General features: G+C 39.0%; 2 protein-coding genes across 6 annotated transcripts; both read right to left on the bottom strand.

Moving 5' to 3' along the window:
• Nucleotides 1-618: 618 nt before the first annotated feature.
• Nucleotides 619-9,842, bottom strand: tmprss6 (transmembrane serine protease 6). Of its 2 annotated transcripts, XR_012370788.1 has the most exons (19): nucleotides 9,623-9,842; nucleotides 9,417-9,531; nucleotides 8,793-8,935; nucleotides 8,223-8,290; nucleotides 7,958-8,145; nucleotides 7,824-7,865; nucleotides 6,872-7,076; nucleotides 6,566-6,702; nucleotides 6,370-6,482; nucleotides 6,128-6,237; nucleotides 5,912-6,054; nucleotides 5,740-5,838; nucleotides 5,405-5,518; nucleotides 4,087-4,203; nucleotides 3,706-3,874; nucleotides 2,988-3,259; nucleotides 2,750-2,886; nucleotides 1,731-2,674; nucleotides 619-1,592 (listed from the first exon to the last, which is right to left on the bottom strand). XR_012370788.1 is itself a non-coding variant. In XM_055213603.2 (18 exons), the coding sequence occupies exons 1-18, from the start codon at nucleotides 9,668-9,670 to the stop codon at nucleotides 2,513-2,515; spliced, it is 2,382 nt and encodes a 793-aa protein (XP_055069578.2). In that variant the 5' UTR covers nucleotides 9,671-9,842; the 3' UTR covers nucleotides 619-2,512. The 2 variants fall into 2 exon arrangements, 1 of the variants encoding a protein (XP_055069578.2); XM_055213603.2 differs by having other exon boundaries at nucleotides 619-2,674.
• A 570-nt stretch (nucleotides 9,843-10,412) lies between these two features.
• On the bottom strand, nucleotides 10,413-21,995 carry LOC129450669 (interleukin-2 receptor subunit beta). Of its 4 annotated transcripts, XM_073870628.1 has the most exons (11): nucleotides 21,818-21,994; nucleotides 16,262-16,298; nucleotides 16,006-16,131; nucleotides 15,542-15,659; nucleotides 15,348-15,435; nucleotides 15,147-15,246; nucleotides 14,926-15,065; nucleotides 14,602-14,815; nucleotides 14,208-14,297; nucleotides 14,029-14,114; nucleotides 10,413-13,182 (listed from the first exon to the last, which is right to left on the bottom strand). In XM_073870628.1, exons 3-11 carry the CDS (start codon nucleotides 16,088-16,090, stop codon nucleotides 12,529-12,531), a joined length of 1,575 nt encoding a protein of 524 aa, XP_073726729.1. In that variant the 5' UTR covers nucleotides 16,091-16,131; nucleotides 16,262-16,298; nucleotides 21,818-21,994; the 3' UTR covers nucleotides 10,413-12,528. The 4 variants fall into 4 exon arrangements, with proteins under 4 accessions (XP_073726729.1, XP_073726730.1, XP_073726728.1 ...); XM_073870629.1 differs by lacking the exon at nucleotides 16,262-16,298 and having other exon boundaries at nucleotides 15,348-15,432; nucleotides 21,818-21,995; XM_073870627.1 differs by lacking the exon at nucleotides 16,262-16,298.
• Between the last annotated feature and the right edge of the window lie 505 nt (nucleotides 21,996-22,500).

Raw genomic sequence — 22,500 nt, 5'->3', positions numbered from 1 at the left:
TCTAGGCAGATATGGCAATGAACTATATTCTCATTCTGGCGTAATAATCAAGGATTTTGCTGATGCAGGCAAAGTGATATTACGCATTGCCTGAAAATAGTCCCCTGCTATGGTAAGAATCAAATGTTTAACTCTAGGGGAGCTGAAAATGTAGCATATTTAAAAAAAAAGTGGAGTGCACTTTTAAAACTGGCAAACTGCAGTGCCCTTAACGCACACTAAACCCACACTATCTCAAATACCGCTTCGGAGCAGTGTTAAAGGCTAATCTTTAAATTTTCATTTATTTATAAAAATTTTTAATGTGTTCATTTTATTTAAAAAAAAATAAAAATATATATTTCAAGTAGCCTAAATAAAAAATGAATATGTTTTGGTGCAAAATGCCGCCATTACATGGATTGACATTTTTACACTCGCTAAGTGCAGGCACACTTGGGATCTTCATGCCCACTAGAACACTTGGGCAAAATACAGGAAAAACGTCATGTAAGTAGTCAAGTCCAACGACCGCAAGTGTGGGTGTATTAGCCTTTTGCTCCCTGAATTGCTACTACTAGTGGCTGTGCTGGATATAACTTCATGTGTGCAGTTGTGTAAATGAGGAATACAGATTGATCCAGTTTGTCCAATGACCATTTATTGATGTTGATAGAATGTTACAGAAAACTTGAAGTAAAATAAAACAACTAAAGCAGTCTCTTATATATGGCTTATCTCATCATGGCAATACATGGCACACCACCACACGGTCAAAAGACTGTTTGCCCTCTCAGCTATGATGATGTGGCTTCTGTTTTTAAGGTCTTTCTCCTTCACCTTCAGCCTCCCAAACGTCCTCTCGATGGTGTAGACACTAGACAGCCCTATGGCCATATAATCATTACTACTATTCACAAGAAAGAGACATGGAATCAACACAAAGCTCGATTCGGCTCCTACAGTGAGTATTTGGACACAACCAGTGAATTAAGCAGCACTAACGCTTCTCAAACCTTTACTATATCTGACTGGTTTGGTTTATTTGTGTTTGCTGTAACCACACACAGCTGAATTATCACCAAAACTCCCACATTATTCTGCTCGACGCTCGAACAAAATACAGTTTTTCTAAACAAGATGTAATCACAGTAGATGTGTGGTGTTACACAAGTACTCAAACATGCAGACAGTATTTATTTTATTCATAAACTAAATTTTTTTATTGTTGAATGAATAAAGAAAAAGCAGCCAATAAGAGTCCAGAATAGATCATGTTTAAAAATCATCTCAGGGGGAAATCTCAAGAAGCTTATGCAAAATCTTGACAATGTGTCACTAGACTGAAGATAGTAAGTTATTAGAGAGAGAGAGAGAGAGAGAGAGAGAGAGAGAGAGAGAGAGAGAGAGAGACACCCTGGATATTAACTTTTGTAATTCTGCAGCTGTCCGCTGGGTGTCAGTATTTCATGGTTTGATGGTCTTCTGAAAATCTATTTAAAGGTCCCATAATTCAAAGCTTTCTAGAGTTTTATTTTAGGTTAAGAAATTACATTTGCAGTTTAAGTACCAAAAACAATCTCTATATATTTTTACAGCTCCTCTTTAAGGAGCTCTGCTAAGAACCCGGTCATTTTGGCCTGTAATAAGTAATATTAATGAGCCTCTCTTCTGATTGGCCTGATTGGTTGTTTGGCAAAAAGGGGGTGGGGTGGTGGACAGTGTTCGGTGTGGAGACTGAAGGCGACGACTGTGTATTTGTGACATCACGATTTTACAGAAGTATAAACAAACCGTTTTAACTCACAGCTACTTCAAGCTGTGTGCATTCAACTGTTTAATGACTGTTTTGAAACTTAAATGGTACTTACATAGTTATCGGTTATCATGAAATTTCAGATTTGACAATATGGGACCTTTAAAACTTGTGATCTCAAGAGTCAGCTGACATTGCCTTAACTTAGATCTCTCTTCTATACGTTACATTAATACTACTCTAACTAGTACGGTTTAATCGTAGCTGCTTTTGTTGTTTTTATTCATGTAAAGCTGCTTTGGAACAATTAAACTATTATGAAAAGTGCTATTTAAATAAAATTGAATTGAATAAACCACAATAAAGTGTCTGTCTTCATAAATTAATTCTCGTGTCTCATTTATAATGTGTGAGATCATCTGTTCACTTTCATCGTATGATAACAAAAGCCTGGACCTACATTCAAACACACAAAAGTCAAGAGGTTTGAACCAACAGGAAGGTGAGTAAATGTTTTAGTAAATATATTATCTGATTATCACTAAAACAAAATAAACAGCAATGCTTAGCCGTCTGTGTGCTTTACCTGAGGATGAACACATCTCTTATTCTCTTCATTCAGTCCAGTTAAACAGAACCAGTGTAGAAATAAACTCATGTTCACATTGTCGTAGTCCAGATTACCCAGAAGACTCATGAAACTCTTATTATTGTTCACAGTTCTCGTCTGTAAGGTTTCTCCTGACCCGTTTGAATCGTCTCTAAACTCACAAGAGTTCATGAAGAAATGAGCTGTTTGATCCAGGTGGTGAGTTTGGTGATACGCGTATAAACCCCATAATAATCGGGCCGTCCACAGCCTCTGCCCCAGCTCACCACGCCAGCGAGAAACCAGCGACCAGACGGTTCCTGACACACCAGCGGCCCTCCGGAGTCACCCTGAACCCAAAAAACACAAACATCTGTGACTTCAGCCTCTTACAGATGATGAACCATACAAAACGTGATGCTGACCTGACACGCGTCTTTCCCTCCGCTCCGATAACCGGCACAAATCATTCTGGGAGTGATGGCGTAACCATAGGAACGGACACAGGCTTGTTCACTGACCAATCGCACGTCTACTTTCTGCAGAACATCACTTGCTCCTCCTAACACACACACACACACAGAGAAAGAGAGATCTGCGTTCTAAGCTTGTATTTAAGGTTTGATTATAAAGGGGAGAAGAGCTGTTGAACGTGTTCGTCACCTCCCTCTCGGAGCGCTCCCCAGCCCGTGACCCAACACAGCAGGTCCGGTTCCAGTTGATGCGTTCTGGGTGGCAGACAGACGGGATGAGCTAAAGTACCCGGCCACACGGGCCGCACCAACCGCAGCAGCGCCGCGTCATAATCGTGCGTCTCATCGTCATAGTAATGATGCAGGTGAATGTGTGACACCCGGACGGCTTCCTCTGTCTGACTGTTACCACTGAGACGAAGTTTACCGAGATAAACCGTCCATACTGACGGGGAGAACAGTCTAGACAGACAGACAGACAGACAGACAGAGATATTTAACAGCCTAGAATAACTGCAGACAGACAGACCAACATGAGCTCACAAAGTTCATGGAATTTTTTGCTCATTTTCTGTGTCATTCTCACAGATTAGTTACTCAACTGTTTTGTCCATTCATTGTCGCTTCGGTTTAGGGTTAGATTTGGTGTTTGCGTTAGTATGTCACCGTAAGTATTGGATTATACTATTTTTTTCTGAAACAATTGTCACCTGGCATTGGGGTTAGAGTTGGGTTTTGGTAAGGATGTCATTTTATGTAAATCTAACACTAAACCGAAGCGACAATGATTGGACAAAACAGTTGAGTAACCAATCTGTGAGAATGCCACAGAAAATGAGCAAAAAATTCCATGACTATCCCACAAAAATTCGTGAGATCAGGTTGGACAGACAGACACGATCGTTTACCTGTCATCATAGAAGCAGTGAGCTGCAGATATCACCCACTGGGCCGAGACTAAAGCTCCTCCACATATGTGACGACCACTGACCTGCAGACTTGCCTGCCATGGCCACTCCCCCTCCACTGCATCAGCCCCGCCCACCACACGACTGCTGAACGGCCTCAGACCACATTCTATAGAGACAACAACACAATTACACACTTCTTGGCATATGTGGCTTACGAGGACAATTTCATAGACACAATGCATTTTCTACTGTACACGCTGTCATATTCTATTCCCCAACCTACCCCAGTCCCTAACCCAATGTCAGAAAAAAACCTGTATACACTATTCATGTCCCCGTAAACCACATATGCCAACCCACAGAGACACACACACTTACCGCAGTATTTCTCATCAGATTTGTCTGGGCAGTCGGTGATAAAATCACACTCTGGGTTTGGTTTTTTCAGACACGCTCCGTCTCCACACACATATGTGAGGTCTGAACACGGCACAGCTGTCAATCAAAGTCAACAATTATTAAACTACGGAAAGACTTTAACAATCAAAAAACAAACAACAGATAATATAAACTGGTTGTGATTGTGTTGTTTTCACATTAAGTGTGGACAGACAGAGCAGTTGTGTGTTGTTGTTGGGTGCTGTCTGGTTAGGATCACATTGATCGTAGTGTAATATAAGAGAGCCAATCAATGATGATGATGACATCACTGTTCTCTAAAGAGATGCTTTACATGTGATTGGACTTTTTTGTTTCAACTCTCAGTAATTCTTTAACATATCGTATTTTTCGGTCTATAAGCCGTGTTTTTTCATATCTTGGCTGGTGCTGCGTCTTTTAGTCAGTTGCGTCTTGTAAGTCAGTATGAGTTAATTTTGACATTTATGAGGCAAAAGACATCATTACCGTCTACAGCCGCGAGAGTCCGCTATATGCTGCTTGTGTATTTATGTAATTGAATGGATTCAGTAATGTGGAATGACCAGTATGCGAACTTCACGCTAGTTGGCTTGTTTGGTTAATTTAGACTATTCAACCTTCCAGTTAAGTTCTGTATGTTATGGTTTATTGTTTAAATAACTGATAATATTACTTTAACATACAGACATCTTTTCAGCCTGCTGTTCTGTCTGCTATTGTTTAGTTGAATAACTCACCTTTCCAGATTAAATGTCTGTTCTTCAGCTTGGATATTGTGAAATAATTGTCTAAATAAACGCGACGTACTGTGACTTATATATGTTATTTCGTCTCAATGACGCATTTTTGAATGATGCAGCTTATATTCAGGTGCGGCTTATAGTCTGTAAAGTACGGTATACAGTCTTTATCTCTGGGTTCCTTTAAACATCATCAGTGTTTGATTTAAAAGATTTATAAACTTTTTGATATTCTTGCTGTGTTTTATTTCTTTTGCCTACTTTATTATGAGTTTGTAGAGCACTTTGGTCCACTCCGGTGGTTTTGCTATATAAATAAAGTTTGATTGATTGATAATAGTGCTCACAAACCTGAAACTCAAGCAGAACAGAATTGACTTTCCTACACTTGCTGGTCCTTCATTAACATCACATCTCATTACTTTCCTGTCTATTAGTCCTATACAATGTTTTAAAAGAATGTGTAATGTATAAATAAAGCTGACTTTACAAAAGATGTGTGTTGTGTTGTGTTGTTTTGTGTGTTTGTGTGATACCATGAGTGCAGTTCTGCTCGTCGCTTCCTTCACTGCAGTCTGAGTGTTGGTCACAGACTTTATAGTAGTCAACACACCGACTGTCTTCTGTACACTGAAACTGAGCGATACACACTGACACAACACAACAAATGCAGTCAGTACAACTATATTAGGAATGATTTCTGAAGTTCATGGCTTTATTTGTGTCGGTCTCACTGCCCACTCTCCTGCATCTCACGTCATTTCTCACTTCCTTTACGCGTCATTTCCTCAGAAGTCTTCAGAAAATCTTACCTGACGTTAGTCACACGCTTCTCGAGAATATTGGAAAGAGTGAATAAGAGGGACTTTACCGCAGTTTCTCTCGTCCAGGCCGTTGGGGCAGTCGGCGATACCGTCGCACGCGGGGACGCAAAGGCCGTTGACGTTACACAGGAACTGACCCGGACACGCTGCGGGATGGAAACGGTGTGAAAATTCACTCGCGTCGGTCACAGCCTGTAAACGTTGGAGGTTCGTACTCACGATCCGATTGGTTGAAGATGCTGTAGTGAACCTGTAACCCCGGACCCGTGAGCGACACCTCTGACGTCATGGCGACCGTGACCTCGGAGGACAGCATGTAAATCCTCTCGGCGTACGGCTGCAGCGCTCGAATCCCACACATCCTGAACGCAGCAAACACAATTTTATCATTACACAATAACACACACAACACCGGACAGCAATGAGACGACAAACCTGCGGTTCTGGATGCTCCATTTGCCCTGCGTGCAGGTCTGCGTGTAACTGGCACGATTCAATTCATATCCCTCAAAAGCCAAAGTTAAACCGAACTCTACAGACGGCACCTAAACACACAAACTGTGTTATAACAGCAACTTCACTTGCAACACACACTTCTGATGGTAACAGATAAACCTCATCACTTTAAAGATCAATAAGACAGAAAATATTTACAGTAAATGTTGTAAATCTCTTACAGTAAAGAGCCAGGTGCAGTTGGTGTCTGGAGGGTAATAACTGGGGTAGAAAGGAGTCTGTAAAATCCCCTGAACGCCATCTCTCTTCTCTAACACAACAGTGAATAAACAATCTGTAGAAACACACAACAACAACTCACTTATTTATCATCATCAAGATCATCCATCATAAGATCCTAAAAGAGAGATGTGTTACCCTGATCCGGCCAGGCTCGTGCACTCAGAGAGAAAGGATCTTTATAATTATACAGGCCCTCTTTCCAAACTACAGTCATCCAGTCAGAAGATGACAACACCTGAACGATCTGCTCGTATCTGCTACAGCCATACAGACTGACAGAGAGAAAGAGAGAGAGAGATTCAGTGTCCTTCAGATGATCTGGACACGTTTGGACTTATTCATAAAGAAATTAATTTGTGTGATGTTTAAAAGAGATCACGTGACTCTTAAATCACAAAATTTCCTTTTATGGTAAGAATGAAAGCTGAATATTTTCCTCACGAGGTGATGAGGTGTGTATCTGTGGGAGTGACGGAGTCGTAAATGATCAGTCGATCCCGACACTCGGACAGATGCCACTCGACCCTCAGCTCAAGCCGGGAGCCCGCAGCAGCCCTCAGGTGCCACAGACAGGACGATCGCTGTGTATTCGGCCCTTCCAGTATCACAGCGTCTGCGGAGAGCACCGACTGATACCGATAACAATCTGTAAAGATATAACTTGTGTTTATCCCTACTGAAAAATCCAGCATAAGCTGATAGCTGGTTTTAACTGGTTTAAGATGGCAGTAGCTGGTCTAAGTTGGTCCTCCCAGCCTGGCAAAGCTAATGACCAGCTAAGTCCAGCTAGACCAGCTTAAAAAGTGACCAAAACACAGCTAGACAAGCTTGCTACACCAGCAATACCAGTTCAAACCAAGTTGGGAGACCAGCTAACACCAGCTCACCAGCTTATGCTGGTCTTAGCTGGATTTTTCAGAAGGGATATCTGTGATCAACTGACACTCATCATATACAGTCACAAGAAGATGAAACATTGAAGGTCATCATGACAAATTTAAAAGCTTGTCTAAAATCTTCAGTGGTGAGCACTTTATAAATGTCACTTTACTGAAAATATCTGTGTGTGAGATCTGCTGATAAACAGCACAGCAGCTTTTCTAAGAATAAACTTCTGTTTTCTGCCATAACTTTTACCTCACTGAGGTCAAACTGATTTTTAGTGGATGTATGACGTCTAAGTTCACAGATCATCACACTATCTACACCCACACAATCTCATAATAGCTTGTCCTCATTTTCACCATCATGTCAAAATATGTTTCTGCATCTTTCAGTAAAATAAAACTGTCGGGTTTAATTTCTAATGCAAAACATTCAGACATTAAAAGATCCAACATAAAATTTAAAGAATACATCAAAAGCAAGAAACGAAATCATAATATTTTCATACCAAACGAAGCTTGAAAAAGATTTATAACTTTAGGGGTCGTTTCTGGAAGGTAAAAACATAAAGCATTAAAACCAAATGAAGAGAAGTTTGCAAACACGAGACAGAAGAAAGTAAATGAATTTGATGAATGTTACCGGTTATAGTGAGAGATGAAAGTAGGAGTTGAAAACCATCGTAAGTGCAGATGTGCCGTTCATCTTTTCCTGTAAAGTGTTGGAGCTCTCGGTAAAGACTTTCATTCACTCGCTGAACGTTCATCTGATCTCTGTGACTGCTGGGAACCGAGAGGAGCAGCCAGAAATGAGCCACCAGACTGCCGTCCCTAAAAAAACACACAACGACACGACATGAAGATCCCGCTCGACTCTCAGGAGAGACGGCAAAACGACCGCACCTCACCCGAAAGCAAAGACCACCGTAGAGTTAAAGTATCTGGACAGATCTGTGGACTTCACCAACTTCTCCACCTGTAAAACAATCAGTAAATGACTTCATCTCCTGTTGTTTCAAATACTGTAGAAAGATGTGTAGATATGAAATAACACAAATAATAAAAGCAAAGTCTTCCCAGCAGACATATGACCGACATTCAACGTTGAAATATGGTTGAAATAATGTCAGTTCTTGTTACAACGTTGGTACAACAGTTAATGTTAAATGTTTGCAAAAGGCTAATAAAATGCTTAAAAATCAACGTTGAAATATGGTTGAAATAATGTAAGTTTTGTTTCAACGTTGATACAACAGTTAATGCTAAATGTTAATAAATGCTTAAAAATATACATTGAAATTTGGTTGAAATATTGTCAGTTGTTTGTTTAACGTTGATTCAATTAAAAAATCAAAAGGTAAATCAAAATTGATTCAACTTTGTCCTTGACGTTAATTCAACAGAGAATCAACGTTGAAATGCCAGCTGGGATGATAAGCGCAGGTGTCTGATGGTGGTTCTGGAAGGTCCAGTCTCACCATGCTCTGCACACGCTTGGACTGAACTCTGAACTCTGAGCTCTCATGTCTGGAGAGATCTTTGGTGAAGTTCTCATTCAGAATGGAGACTCTGGCCGTGTACTGCTGAATAATACGCGGCTCTTGAACCCAAACCCTGTATTCTATAAAGAGACACATTAACAATCCCATTTAAACTATTTAACAATCCCAGATAGCACAGGCACATCTGTAACACATCTGCTAAAGATCTGGAATACATCTGGTGGGTCAAAACATCTGATTTCTGACACTCTAAATCCAAGACATTTTGCAGACATCGACTCTTCAATATTTCTCTATATGACATCTTTTATGAAACGTCTTAGAGATGTATTGCAGATGAGCAAAAATCAAATACATCTTGCAGGTGTAAACGCAGACATCAAATAGACGTCTCTGAGATGTATGTTCGCTGCCTATCAGGGATGTAAACAAGAAACAGATTGGCCCTAAATGTAAAATCTGTGATTGTTTACCTCACATTTCATACTGTAGCATATGTCACACACTTACAATGATCTTTAGTCTAAACTATACTTTATTACAACTTTACTAAAGTAAACCGATGTCACCATGACAGTCAAACTATGGCTTATGGCTCACCTATAAAGTACCAAAGAAGAGATGAAGATGCTGCGAGGACGAGGATGATGGTGGTGAAGATGAAGATAATCAGACATTTCGAGAAGCTTCTCCATTTATGAGGAGCACGTGACACCTGCAGGTATTAAACATCTGTCTGATAATCACAGTAATAAACACGAACAGCGGTCTGATAATACAGGCGGATAGCGCTCGTGTTCTCTTACTCGGTTTGCGGTACTCGGATTCGAAGTGAAATCGCTTTTAAGCTCCATCCCTCATCGGAACCGAACCGTTCTCTCAGGTTCTTCTTCAGCAGCTTCATGAAGAGATTATTGTGGATGTGTTCGGGTTCGGTTTCAGGTTCTACACATGTTGTTTTATTCACACGAGCTGAACTCGTTCTGTTTGTTAATCCAAAGGTCGCTGGACTGCACGCGGATCGATCTCTCTCTCTCTCTCGGACACGCGAGATGTTAACTGTGTGTTTATGTACAGTGAGTGAATATTAATTAATCTCATAACGATCGACAGTCAACACCTAACGACGCCTTACCTGCAGTGACGTCACAGCTCACCTGCGCTCTGTAGCAACAACATCTGCTTTATTGTAGTACAGCTATATTAATGTTCAATCATGTAAATCATCCTTTTATCAGATAGGTTGGAGTTTCTCTGTTGTAAATGAAATAATGAGTAGATGAGAACGACAAAAGCTTTATTTCACATTCATCAATGCAGTGAGATGAAATAGAGTGAGTTTTACATTCAACATGATAATACTGTAGGATTTATGACACACGGATATCAGTCAAACTGTTGTCATGATAACACACATCTGTTTCTTCCTGTCCATCAATCAGTACACTTGATATGCTGGTGGCTGACATGCACTTTTTGGGATTTAAAAAGAAGGCACGTGTTTATTCATAGGTAAAAATTACACTGCGGCGCCGCAAGAACCGACAGGCGGATGCCGTCATAGTACCGCGAGAACGATTCATACTATTGTAATTTCGTCTCGCTCTCGCGGTACTTTGACGTCATCCGCCTCTCAGTTCTAGCGCATAATGTCGAACAACCTACTGCAAAAAGCCTGATATGCAACGCAGCCAATTATATTTTGTTATTATCTGAAAATATTAGGCCACATTCCAATAAGAGATCAGGGTGAAACTATGAAATGATCTAGAGTTATGTGAAAATTAAAGTTTGTCCATAATTTATAACCTGGAAAATGAGTAAATTCCAATAACTAGTTTTGCCCATAGACTATAAAGTATGAGGTTGTTTTTCTCACTAAAGCACGGTAAACTCAGTAAAAACAGTTGGTTAAATTGACTGATATTAACTTACATGATTTTATTCCAGACTGAAACAGACCATGAAATCTTAAAGTCCCCCTGTAGTCTATAATTTTATCCTTAAAAACTCATCTTTGAGCATCATAATAGCATATATATGTGACAGTAATTTCTTCATGTTTAAAACAACATGAATGTAACTCTACACCCTTTAGTATAGTTATGGATCTATGAATATGCAAATTAGTTCCCACCTCTACTTTTTCGCACCACCTCAGACCATAGATATAAATGTAAATAGATTCTACATTCGACAGTTTCAGACACATAACTGCTAAGTTCGGTTTTACACAATGTATACATGAACTGTGTGTTTGCAGCACTAATCTTAAGCGCTGATGTTAACAGCTTACAGCAATCACACTGCACACGTGAGCATCACAGAAGTAGAGTTGAAGCAGTAACGTCGTGATCGTTTCAGCACCGACTCTATGCGGCATCCATACATAATACATAATTACATGTTCGTGACATAGGAAACCAAAGCAATTTCAAACCGCAGAAATTTGTGTTGTCTTAAGGCATATATTAAAAACCCTGCATAGACATATAAACAACAATAAAAACTTGATTTTCACCACAGGAGGACTTTAAGTCTGAAGCTGAAATAACCAGAATCACTGACAGCACATTTTATACATACAGATGTTCCTGTCACTGATTTAACTTTACATTCACTTTTCACACAAATGCATTTCATTTCTCAAATAGCAGCAGAACTGATAATCATCAGTCTTTATCCATTGTTGACTGGTTCTTTTAACTGGAAGGCGGGACTTTAGTTGCCTGAGTGTTGCATCGTCTCCCTACACCAGTGCTCAATCTTGTTTTATCTATGGAACTATTGATAAATGACAATAAACGGACTTCAGTAAGCTACAAATAACTTTAACTTCTGGCTTTGGTTTCTTTTAAAGAATTAGAAACTAAGGTCATTGATCACAATCCCATAACATCTTATACATTAAAGCAATACATTATAATAGAGCAAAAGGGTCAATAGATAGGTATATTTTCCGAAGAAAATGTGAAGTGATGCTTGAGTAGCAAAATTCAGGAAACAAACTGGTACAATAATGTTAACAAGTTTCAGAAGACCCCACCCCTCCAATGTATCTACGATGTTCTGATGCAGAGATATAGGCTTTTTTTAATCGGTTGCTAGGGTACCTCTGTTTAGTTGCTAGGGAATAATTGTCATTTACCAGTGATTATACTCCTGGCCACAAGTGAAACGATGATACGATGTTCTGATGCAGAGATATAGGCTTTGTTTCAATGGCAGTCTATGGGATCGGGTGCTCAAAATGGTTGCTAGGGCGTGGCTTGATTCATTCATGATGATTCTGAGAGACTGGTTGGATGGCAGAGTAAAATGAGTCCACCCACTTCTTTCTGTGATGCAAAAATGTTAAATAAAAAAGCCTTGTATGTCCTAGATATCATAGTAGGAAAACGGCATTGCTTTCCTTCACCACGTATTTATATTGTGGCAATTTCAGATAGCATTTGCTCCCCAGGGGTACAACTTACACCCTATTTCAAGATATGTTCTTACAGAGCCTGTCTGCCTCTTCAGATGTAGTAACCCAAGTGTTACTCCGAAATCCTTGCTCAGAGCTATGACCTGTCAAAGTTCTGCGCAATGTTAATGGGATTTTTCAGGTGGTTTTTCACCCCCTGTTCGGAAATCATCACAATCATTACAATTAAGTCACACATTTGTTACTGAAGTCACAGAGACTTTGAGATATGCGGATAATGGTGAATTAATTTTGGACATTTTTCACTGGCATGTAATCGTCACTGGAGGGCTCTATCATTCCACATGAACCTAAAAGCTTGAGGTCCAAGTCTATGCTAGGCATCAGACGGTTTGGTCCCAGTACAAGAGGCGTCTGGTCCCAGCCCAAAAAGAGATGTTTGTGGGGATGAGGGGCAGGCAGGCCCAGGAGCGGGTGAGGGGTCAGATTTAGACCCAGCGGGCTGGGAAGGTCCGACTCCTCCATGCTGTCTTCAGACCCCACGGCGAAGCCCGAATCTGGACTCTGCGTGTCCTGACGGAGCTGCTCCAGTCTCTTTAGAGAACTTTCCAGTTCAAACATTTCATCCTTCCCGACACCACGAGCGACGTCAGCACTGTTCGGCAGAATGTCTCCCCCCGCAGGACCGTACGAGCAGTGTGCCGAGCAGGGTTCCAGGGTGTCGTTGGGGTCGTTGGAGCTCTGGGACAAAAAGTAAGTGGAGTTTGAGAAGTTGGAGGATTTTGAAGTGTTTTCCCATCCTTCGTTCAATGCGGCACCGCGTGCGTCCAAGCGATGAGAGTCGCAGGCGTCCTGCAGCTTCACGACCTCGACCGGACTGACAAACTCAGAGTCGACTGTGACAAAGCTTTCCAGAGCGAACGCTGAACCGAGCCATGACTGAGAAAAAGAGAAACACCGCCGTCAACAAACAAATACAACATGATAGTCAAACCTTTATGAGCGCACAATTAAGGGACTTTTCATGTTTTGTGTTACACTAAAAACAGCAGCAGTGCATTCAGAAAGTATGACCGAACTTGAGATGATCTGCAAAGTAGAATGTCTAAATACTTGTGTCAATGTGATATTTTAGTTTTTAGTTAACTCTTTCCCCCGCCATTGACGAGTTATCTCATCAATTAAGATAAAATGATTGCCTGTCAATGACAAGTTTTTATGGCAATCCATATTTCCGCTATTATCTACTAGGTGTCGCTCTTACCCATCTTATAAAACACTGAAGCATCCACTGATCCAAAAACAGTAAAAACTCTAAATCTGATTTCTAACAAAAGTCCAATTGTCCAAAAATTTCTCAGCTTTTTAATCAAAATTTGGTGTTTTGAAGAAACCTATCCATATTTGAGAGGTAGGTTTGAAGATAGAGAACAAATGAAGATAGGATGAAACATGTTTATTTTTGTTTGTTTGTTTGAAAGCAGAGGATATGTATTTTTCATTTGATATTTTGCATGTTTATATATTCAAAGTAGAACATTTTCTAGAAGGCATTAAACTTATCACACCAAAAAATTCTGCCGCTGACTGGCAACTTTTGGCGGGGAAAGAGTTAATATGACAAAGAAGACTTTGTTTCCTCTTTGTGATTCTTAGGTCCTGAGTGTAGATTAGTTTTTATTATTAATTTAAATTATTGTGAATCAGGCTGCAATAAAACAAAATTGAAAATGTAAAAAGGATCTTAATGCTTTCTGAATACACGGCATATTGAAAAACACTTACCACAAAATTTCCTTTATGATATGAGTTTAAATCAGTGAAGTATTTGCTGGGATCAGGTATATATGAAGAATGGATCTTTTGCACCCTGAAATAAAGAAAAAACACAAATCATTATCTCTGTAAACCTTCATTTCATTTGACTGAACAGATTATACGAGTGTAACAGCGTCACGCTCAACATTTGATTTTGTTGCATTTGAAGAGAATGATAAAGATGAAGATGATGCTGAGACCGACTCCTGTGAATGTGATCCAGACTTGAAATGACTCTGAAACAAACAGATTCATAAACATCATTCTTCAGCATACATTATTATTATTATATCACATTCTATTATTTATCTGCTGGATGTTCTGAAATCCTGTCACAGATACCGAGTGATGATGTCACAGAAAGTACACCGCGGATTTCAATTCTCAATCAAATAATAAACCAGATGGGACAATTTCATTTCTCTATTCACAGCAATATAAGTCACTAGATGTGCAGTAACTAATGTCTTTTTGATTTATTGTTCATCTTTCTCATGTTTCTTTTAATATATTTGCTATGGCTTTCTGTACATCTCTCACCTGTATTAAGTGCCGGGGTGAAGCTCCCGCTGGGTGTCGGGCGTGATTTACCAACATCAGATTTCCAGCTGTACTCACTGCTCCACTCGCTCCAGATGGCATTGGGTTTGTTTAAGAGTTTGGCTCTGACCCTGAGCACATACGGCTGATGTAAATACAGATGATCTTCATTAAATTGTATATGAGGGTCATTGATCTGAACGCTGTCACTGTCCTGCACACAAACACATGATGATGATGATGATGATGATGATAACAGTATCTATCTTTAAGACTTCTTCCTCTGAAGAAAAAAGAGAGAGAACGTGAAGATGATCTGCTCACCGTCCAGCTTTGCTCAGCAGATCTGTACTGCAGCTCAAACACATGACCCTGAAATAATAATGTTGACTTTGGGGAAGCAAAACTCCATGAAACATTGAGCCCGTCAACTTTCACTCCTACAGGAGGCAGAACTTTCACTACTGCAAAAACACAAACACCACACGCTCACAAATACACCAGATATTCATGTGATTCTTGCTCATATTTCCTTGTGTTCTTACCGCTGTCGTCGCCTCTGTGTTGTGTCTGAGATACAGGTGCGTCAAAGTTCTCACACAACACTTTTTCAGAGATGATGGCAGCACCTATTATGATTCCTCCCTTTAATGAAGAAGAAAACACATCATCACATCTCTGTCACTGTTCAATCAAACCTGTCTGCATACGCTCAAATTATTGTTATTCATCCAAACACAACTTACAGGTGTTTTAAATTCAACGCTGGCTGTGCGGATGTTGAGGTCTGAGCCCTTAATGGACATCTGCTGCGTTTCTGTTATACTGCTTCTACTGAAAGAAAGAAATACAGAAACATTTATTCATAACTGAAAAGTTACTGAAAAGTTCAGCATGGTTCATATTTACATTAAACATGTGAATAAATATGACATCTTACCTTTTTTTAACCTCTACATGTAGGGAGCAGTTTGTCTGAGGTGTGATGGGCGGCTGGACGTTTGATGTGTTCCACACGCATGTGAAGGTGTTATAGTAGTCATTATAACACTCCAAACCTAAAGACACATTCAACAACTATAATTATAACATCTCTATGATATCTCAGTTTGTTTTATAGACAGCAATAATGGATGAAGATTAAATGGATAGTGATTGGAGATTTTCTCCTGAGACGGCAGTAATCTCACATGTGTTGCCATCTATATTCAGAGATCTCAATATTAACTAAACATTTCTCCCGAGTCTGATCTCTACATGAATTAACTCCAACATCACATTCTCTGTAGTTTGAGTTTTACAGCTCAAACTGACAACATTTCTGTGATATAATAAATGATGATCTGTGATATGATGTTTAATTCATATATCTTACTAAGTAATATATTAAGTAATATATCTTACTTTGATCTGTAAGAGCTGAATGAAGGCGCAACATCATCATCATCATCACTGTAATAATCACAGTCTGATTTTGCATCCTGGCCATTTCTTCTCAGCATCTGGAAATCTTCTCCTGGTCAACAAACACTGAGAAAGAGAGAACAGTGAAGGTTAAATGTCTACAGCGTGTCTATTATTTCTTCCTAACACACACACACACACACACACACACACACACACACACATGTACAGACTCATATAAATGAACATTACATACGTGTGTTAGATGATGGGTTGACTGGAGTCGTCTGACTCTATGATACACACAGTTCAGTGTTAAAAGAATGATTCACAGTGAACTAAACCCTTCCTCTCTTCCCACACCTCACACATCTCACACACACACCTTACACACACACATCTCACATACACACACACACTGATCTGTGGTGACAAGTTGTGGATGAAACCACTGATGTTGATGTGACATTTACCAAAATTCAGGGCAGAAAACGGAAACTGAGTAGGACGTCTCTCTCTCTCTCTCTCTCACTCATTTTTATTTAAGTGTTTTTTGGTATGACAAAAACCGCCAAGCATTTGCAGCTGGTCTGCGTACAAATAGCGCAAATAAAAGTAAAATTGGGAAACATTTTGAATGATGACAAATTTCATTTCTCCAGTAAATGTTTAAAAAAATAAAAAAGTGAAGCAGAAAATAAAACAATTATTTTAGGCTAATTGCAATTTGTGTGAATGTGTGTGTGTGTGTGCATTTGTGTGTCTGTGTGCAAATGCATTTGTGTGTGTGTGTGTGTGTGTATCAAGGCCCACATTTCCGAGCAGGAAAGACGCTTTACAAGAGAAGTGACCACAGCCTGTGGTTAAGGCACCAAAACCCATTTATCTATCTTTCTATCTATCTATCTATCTATCTATCTATCTATCTATCTATCTATCTATCTATCTATCTATCTATCTATCTATCTATCTGACTGATAACTGATCATTTAGTTCTTGAATAAAATCCTTCTGCTTTTGTTCTTTGAATCAGCACAACAACATTGAGCGCTGTGATATTAATAAAACTAAAAAGAGAAGAGGAGATGTTTTAAAATAACTCTCTGTCATTAACCCTTTTTAACCGTCTAAACTGAGACTGCTGCTGAATAAATATAATCATATGATATATCTAAAATAAACTTCAATGTAATGTGTGCTGATGTCAGTGAGACACATTCAGAAACATTTAACTCACACATTTATATCCACACAACTCATCTTATATGATAGTTCCTCTTTATATATTGTAAGAAAAACTATGACTGTCAAACACTTGAGTGTGTCCTCATTGCAAAGTTTGTGTTAGATGTTTCTGATATTTAATGTGTTTTTAGTTTGTCACACAACAGAAAAATGTGTTATTAACACTTGCATTGTTCAATTCACTACGCTTTCGTGTTGTTCGTAGATGAAAAACAGACACTAAATTAAACGGCTGTAAAAATGTATCATATTCTTTTTTATAAATCTATTAATCAACCTCAGTACTTCCAAATCTTTACAAAAACTCCATGATTTTAACTCTTTAATTGCCAAGTTCATAAGTGATGTCACCAATTTGGGGAAAAACACACAAAATGACAGATTTTCAATATAAAAAGTGATTGGATTTTTTCACAGTCATTGGCTTTGGTGCAATCAGATTTTATTTTTTCTCCCTCATTTATTGTAAGTGGCTGTTTTTGACCCATTGACTTCCATTATAATGATATTTTTCGATTGCAAAGCCATGACATCATATAATCATGCGTTCTTGATTGTTTGGAGGTTTTTCCTTTTGCTAAGAGGTAAAAATGTGTCATTTTCACTGTTAATGTTGATGTTGTTGTGGGTAAGGGTTAACCACACAACCAAATCTGATTGATTAAAAAACTCAAAATTAATAAAATAATTGATGAAAATCTTGGAGAATCTTGGCTCAGTGGCTCCACCCAAATAATCCTTAACACAGAAATGTGGAAAAACTGTTTAACTCCACAATTCAGTACTACATTGACAGACTCTGTAACATGTTTTTTTTTTCTTTTTTTGCAATACATTTCTTACATTTATAATGTGCTGGTTCTAGGTTACAAAAGAAGACATGACTAAAAGTGAATGTGAACATTTAAACTCAAACATCACAGTGTTTATTATAATGAAGATGAGCACACGGTCACGTCTCTTACACACCGACCACACTGTGACTATTTTCTGTGTTTCTTTTGACACTTTCGCTCTTTGTCCTGACGGGTTCAGAGAAAATAGAAACCAGTTATTTCCCAGCACAGCGCAACTTTCTGCTGATAGATTAAGACACATATATGTGTGCTGCATAGGAAACAAATCATGAACAGAAACACCTGAAGTGTGATACAATACAATGTTTATCTGTCAGATTAGACAATAGTGCTGTTAAATGGTCTTATCTTTTCTGTATCACAATAATGACTTTGTAGACAGACCAACAAGTGTAAATGTGAATCTTGTCAAATCTCTTACATAAAGATATCCTACATATAGTATTGTTGTGTAATCAGAATCAGAACAGAACTAGACGTCGATGCAAAACAACAACAAGAGGACAAAAACAAAAGATTTATGACGCGAGTTATCGTCTCCATCTTAAAGGTATAGCGGAGGATTTTCTCGAATTTGAGAAAAGAACCGCCTTCTCCACTTTAAAAAAAAATGCAATTGCACAACACTCTTGATTGACAACTAGGAGGACCAATAGTCTTGATGATCCACCCGGAAATAGAAAATCCTCCGCAATACCTTTAAATCTCTTTTCTTGGACTACAACAAACACATGGATTGTAGGCAAGAGTTTACTTACTCGTTGTGTTGACGTGGACACGGCGAACATTACCATAATCCAACCCACTTCTGACTCACAGCCTGTAACTAGTTTATGTTTTCATATTTAAATAATTTACTACTGACTAAACCATGATTTAAACACAAGTTTTGTGCAGTGTAGAGTAGCGCTTGTTGTTTCTAAGATGGTTTTAATGTTTTAGTATCCTTACCCTACCAGGCAGCTATTGATAAGGTAGTAAAGACTAGGGGTGTACCGATACATTGTGCGATTCTCTCGTGCAAAAACTCAATATGCACCACAGAAGAAGAACTATTACACAGGCAGCTCCATAGATATATACACTAGATGTCGCCTTGGGGCTCTGAGCATGCGTCAAAACCGCCGCCATCTTGGAACGGGGGTCTTGTCATAGGAAGTATCTAGGTAAAGCTGCTATCTCCACCTGTACTTTGAATTCATGGACAATGCCGGACTTTTGTGTTCCGTATGGATGTTAGGGCTACTAGCACTATGCATTATAGTTAGAAAAAGTAGATTTTCATAAAATCAAAACTTTAATTTTTTTGTGGACTAAATGCTAAATACATGTCTGACTGTTGAAACGAACCAAAAGAAAACCAAGAAAATCACATTCATGACTTATGGTGGAACTATACTCTCATTCTGGTGTAATAATCAAGGACTTTGTTGATGTAACATGACTGCAGGAGGCGTAGTGATATTACGCAGCGCCCGAAAATAGTCCCCTTGGTTACTTTCAATGGCAGCAAGATCTGTCCAAACATTTTACACTTTTTACAAAATAATAACAAGATTGTTCTAAAAATATGTTTTTAAGAAGAATTTTTTTTTAATTTAATTAAGACATAATTAAAAGTGTATTCTGTGTTTTTAGTTTTATTTATGGCAAACAAACTCCCTTTTTAAGTATGCACATTTTTGTCATTAAATCTGTCTATAAACAAAAAGAAGACAAAATGGTAGTGTTATTAGTCAGAAGGATGAATGTTTTATGAACTTTTATAATAAAACTCACCCGAGTTCACCTACACTGGTCATTTGTGATTAACTCCCAATAGTGGGGAATCGTCTGATTTTCTAAATGTTTGTTATGACGTAATGAAGGCTCGTTTGCTAAAATCACGTGACTTTGGCCAGTTTGAAACAAGCTCCGAACCAATGATTTGAAACAAAAGATTCGAAAATGTTTCGAAGCCTCATAAAGCGTGCTTCAAAATCGGCCATCACTAGTTGAACGACATGTTTCCTGGAAACACTGTGCACTCATGTCCAACAGGGTTTGAAATCTGTTTTGTGGGTGTGTCAGAACTCCAATCCAATCAGCAGCAACATGTAAATAAGCCATGCGGTACTAAAGAGACAGCTGTTTTATTCTGGACGGCAAGGGCAGTGACTGTAAGATTGTGCGTATTTTACAATATTTAACACACATTTCATCAGGCTCCAGAAACATTTCCAAAGAACACAAAGATTGGCCTTCTCGGCTACTGTAGTTGCAACTCTTGCGTCATCACAACAGAGTGTATAACGCATCACTGTTTCTGTTTAATAAAAGTTGTGCAACATTTTGTCTGGACTGAACGCAGCCCTGTGTTAAATGCCAGTGCGCCTTGTGTCCTGCTGTGTATCCTTGCCTGTTTACATTACACTAAAAACTGCGTTTGGATCCGCCACCTTGCCTTTGCCTGGCTTCCACGTAACAATTATGTTTTAGTATTTTCAGATATTATACAACTCAAATTAAAATTAAAATTAAGAACGCTACAAAATCACTTCAGGCCTGAGACGAGTGGCCTGCAGCTGGATATATCTCGGCCAATCAGAGGACACAGCGCTTTACAGAATGATGAGCTTTGTACAAAATCAATGCGTTTCAGGGAGGCAGAGGGCATAGAAGAGCAACAATAATGTACCGTATGTGGAAAATAATTAGGGATGCTCCGATCAATGCCGATCTCCACTAATAATACGTGGCCGATCACTATTCTGAATCGGACATCCGATCTTATTACAGCTATTTCATGTACTACGGCTTTTGATCAGTAAGTCCTTATCGATCTAAAATCACTGTTAGTTTGAGTCGTTTATAACGTGCATTTGAAAAAGCAAAACTCATCAAACATAATAATTAAACATATTCTTTATTATCATGACAATACCTGAAAAGGTTTGAAGAACAGCAATATAAATATATCCTTCAGCCATTTCATGGAGCTGCGTGTCATCCATAGGTGTCATCACAGTTGCGTGTGTATTGTTCTTCGTCTACAGCGCATTTTGAGTTTCTGCACGAGAGCGCCCTCTGGCTTTTGGATGTAGCGGCATTTCACCGTAATTCATTGAGAAACATAGCAAGCATTATCGGCCAATCGATCGGAGCATCCCTAAAAATAATGAATCATAAACCACACAAACTCACTGCAACAAATACACAACTTAACACAAGCTCACGCGCCCGGACACACACACACACACACACACACACACACAAACTCACGCGAGTGGACACGGACACACAACCACACACACACACACACACAAACTCACGCGAGTGGACAAACACACACGGACACACAACCACACACACACGCGCGCGCGCGCGCACGGACGGCCCCGTACACAAAAACTCACGTGAGCGGACACACACACACACACACACACACACACACACACACACACACACACACACACACACACACACACACACAGAGAGTTATTTAAATGTGTAGAGAGCCGCAGTTTCCTCTTCATCAGTCTCACCTTTATTTCCTTTCCTGTTTCCTTCACATCTTTCTCTTTTATCAACACAACAACACGCAGCAGCTTTACGCTTCACTTATCTTGTGTTATATTAATGTGATTTTAGCGTTTAACAGAATAACAACCATCTTAACACAACACATCGTCAAAAATACCGGAATAATAATGAATGAAAGCAGTCTTTACCTTCAGTCTGATCTTATAATCTGATCTCAAGCCCTCCTGGACCACAACTGAAACTTTACATCGTTCGCTCACTCAACATTAAAGCTTTCCGTTTTCTCTTTTTGTCTCCTTTTCTCGTTTGAAGAGAATTAAATGAACTTTGCGGTTCGCTTCTGTAGAAACCTCGTGTCACTTCTCTAAAAAATCCCCAAGAACTTTCCCGATACATGAACTGATAAAAACTTTTCATGACTGACATCATCATACTGGGATATTAATAAAGTCTTTATATAAAATAAAGGTGAACATCTATATGAATATCTCAAATCTAAAACTGTTGTTTAATAAAAAATAAAATTTCTGTGATTTACAACAGACGTGTTTGAGCTAAAATAAATAATGAAATAACTTTTTTAATAAGACCAACATTAAAGTTAAACACACTTTAGACTTTGTGAAGACTATGATGATGATGATGATTTAATGTTTTATGTTTATTTAATGAGTTTAATCCTCAGATGTTGCTGTAGCGCCCTCTGGCGACACGTGACGCCACTTACACACTCAATATAATCAAAGACATCTTGCAGTTAGTTTATTAAATGCTCGTTTTGTCTCATTTTAAAAATAAATCATCGTTTCCCCCCAGAAGTTTGTTGACACTTATTTAAGAGATTATAAAGATTTAACACCAATCTTGTTTA

The sequence above is a fragment of the Misgurnus anguillicaudatus genome, chromosome 8 (assembly GCF_027580225.2).
Source record: "Misgurnus anguillicaudatus chromosome 8, ASM2758022v2, whole genome shotgun sequence".
NCBI classification, from domain to species: domain Eukaryota; kingdom Metazoa; phylum Chordata; class Actinopteri; order Cypriniformes; family Cobitidae; genus Misgurnus; species Misgurnus anguillicaudatus.
The sequence above is the reverse complement of the archived record's forward strand: the minus strand, read 5'-3'. Positions and strand labels throughout refer to the sequence as shown.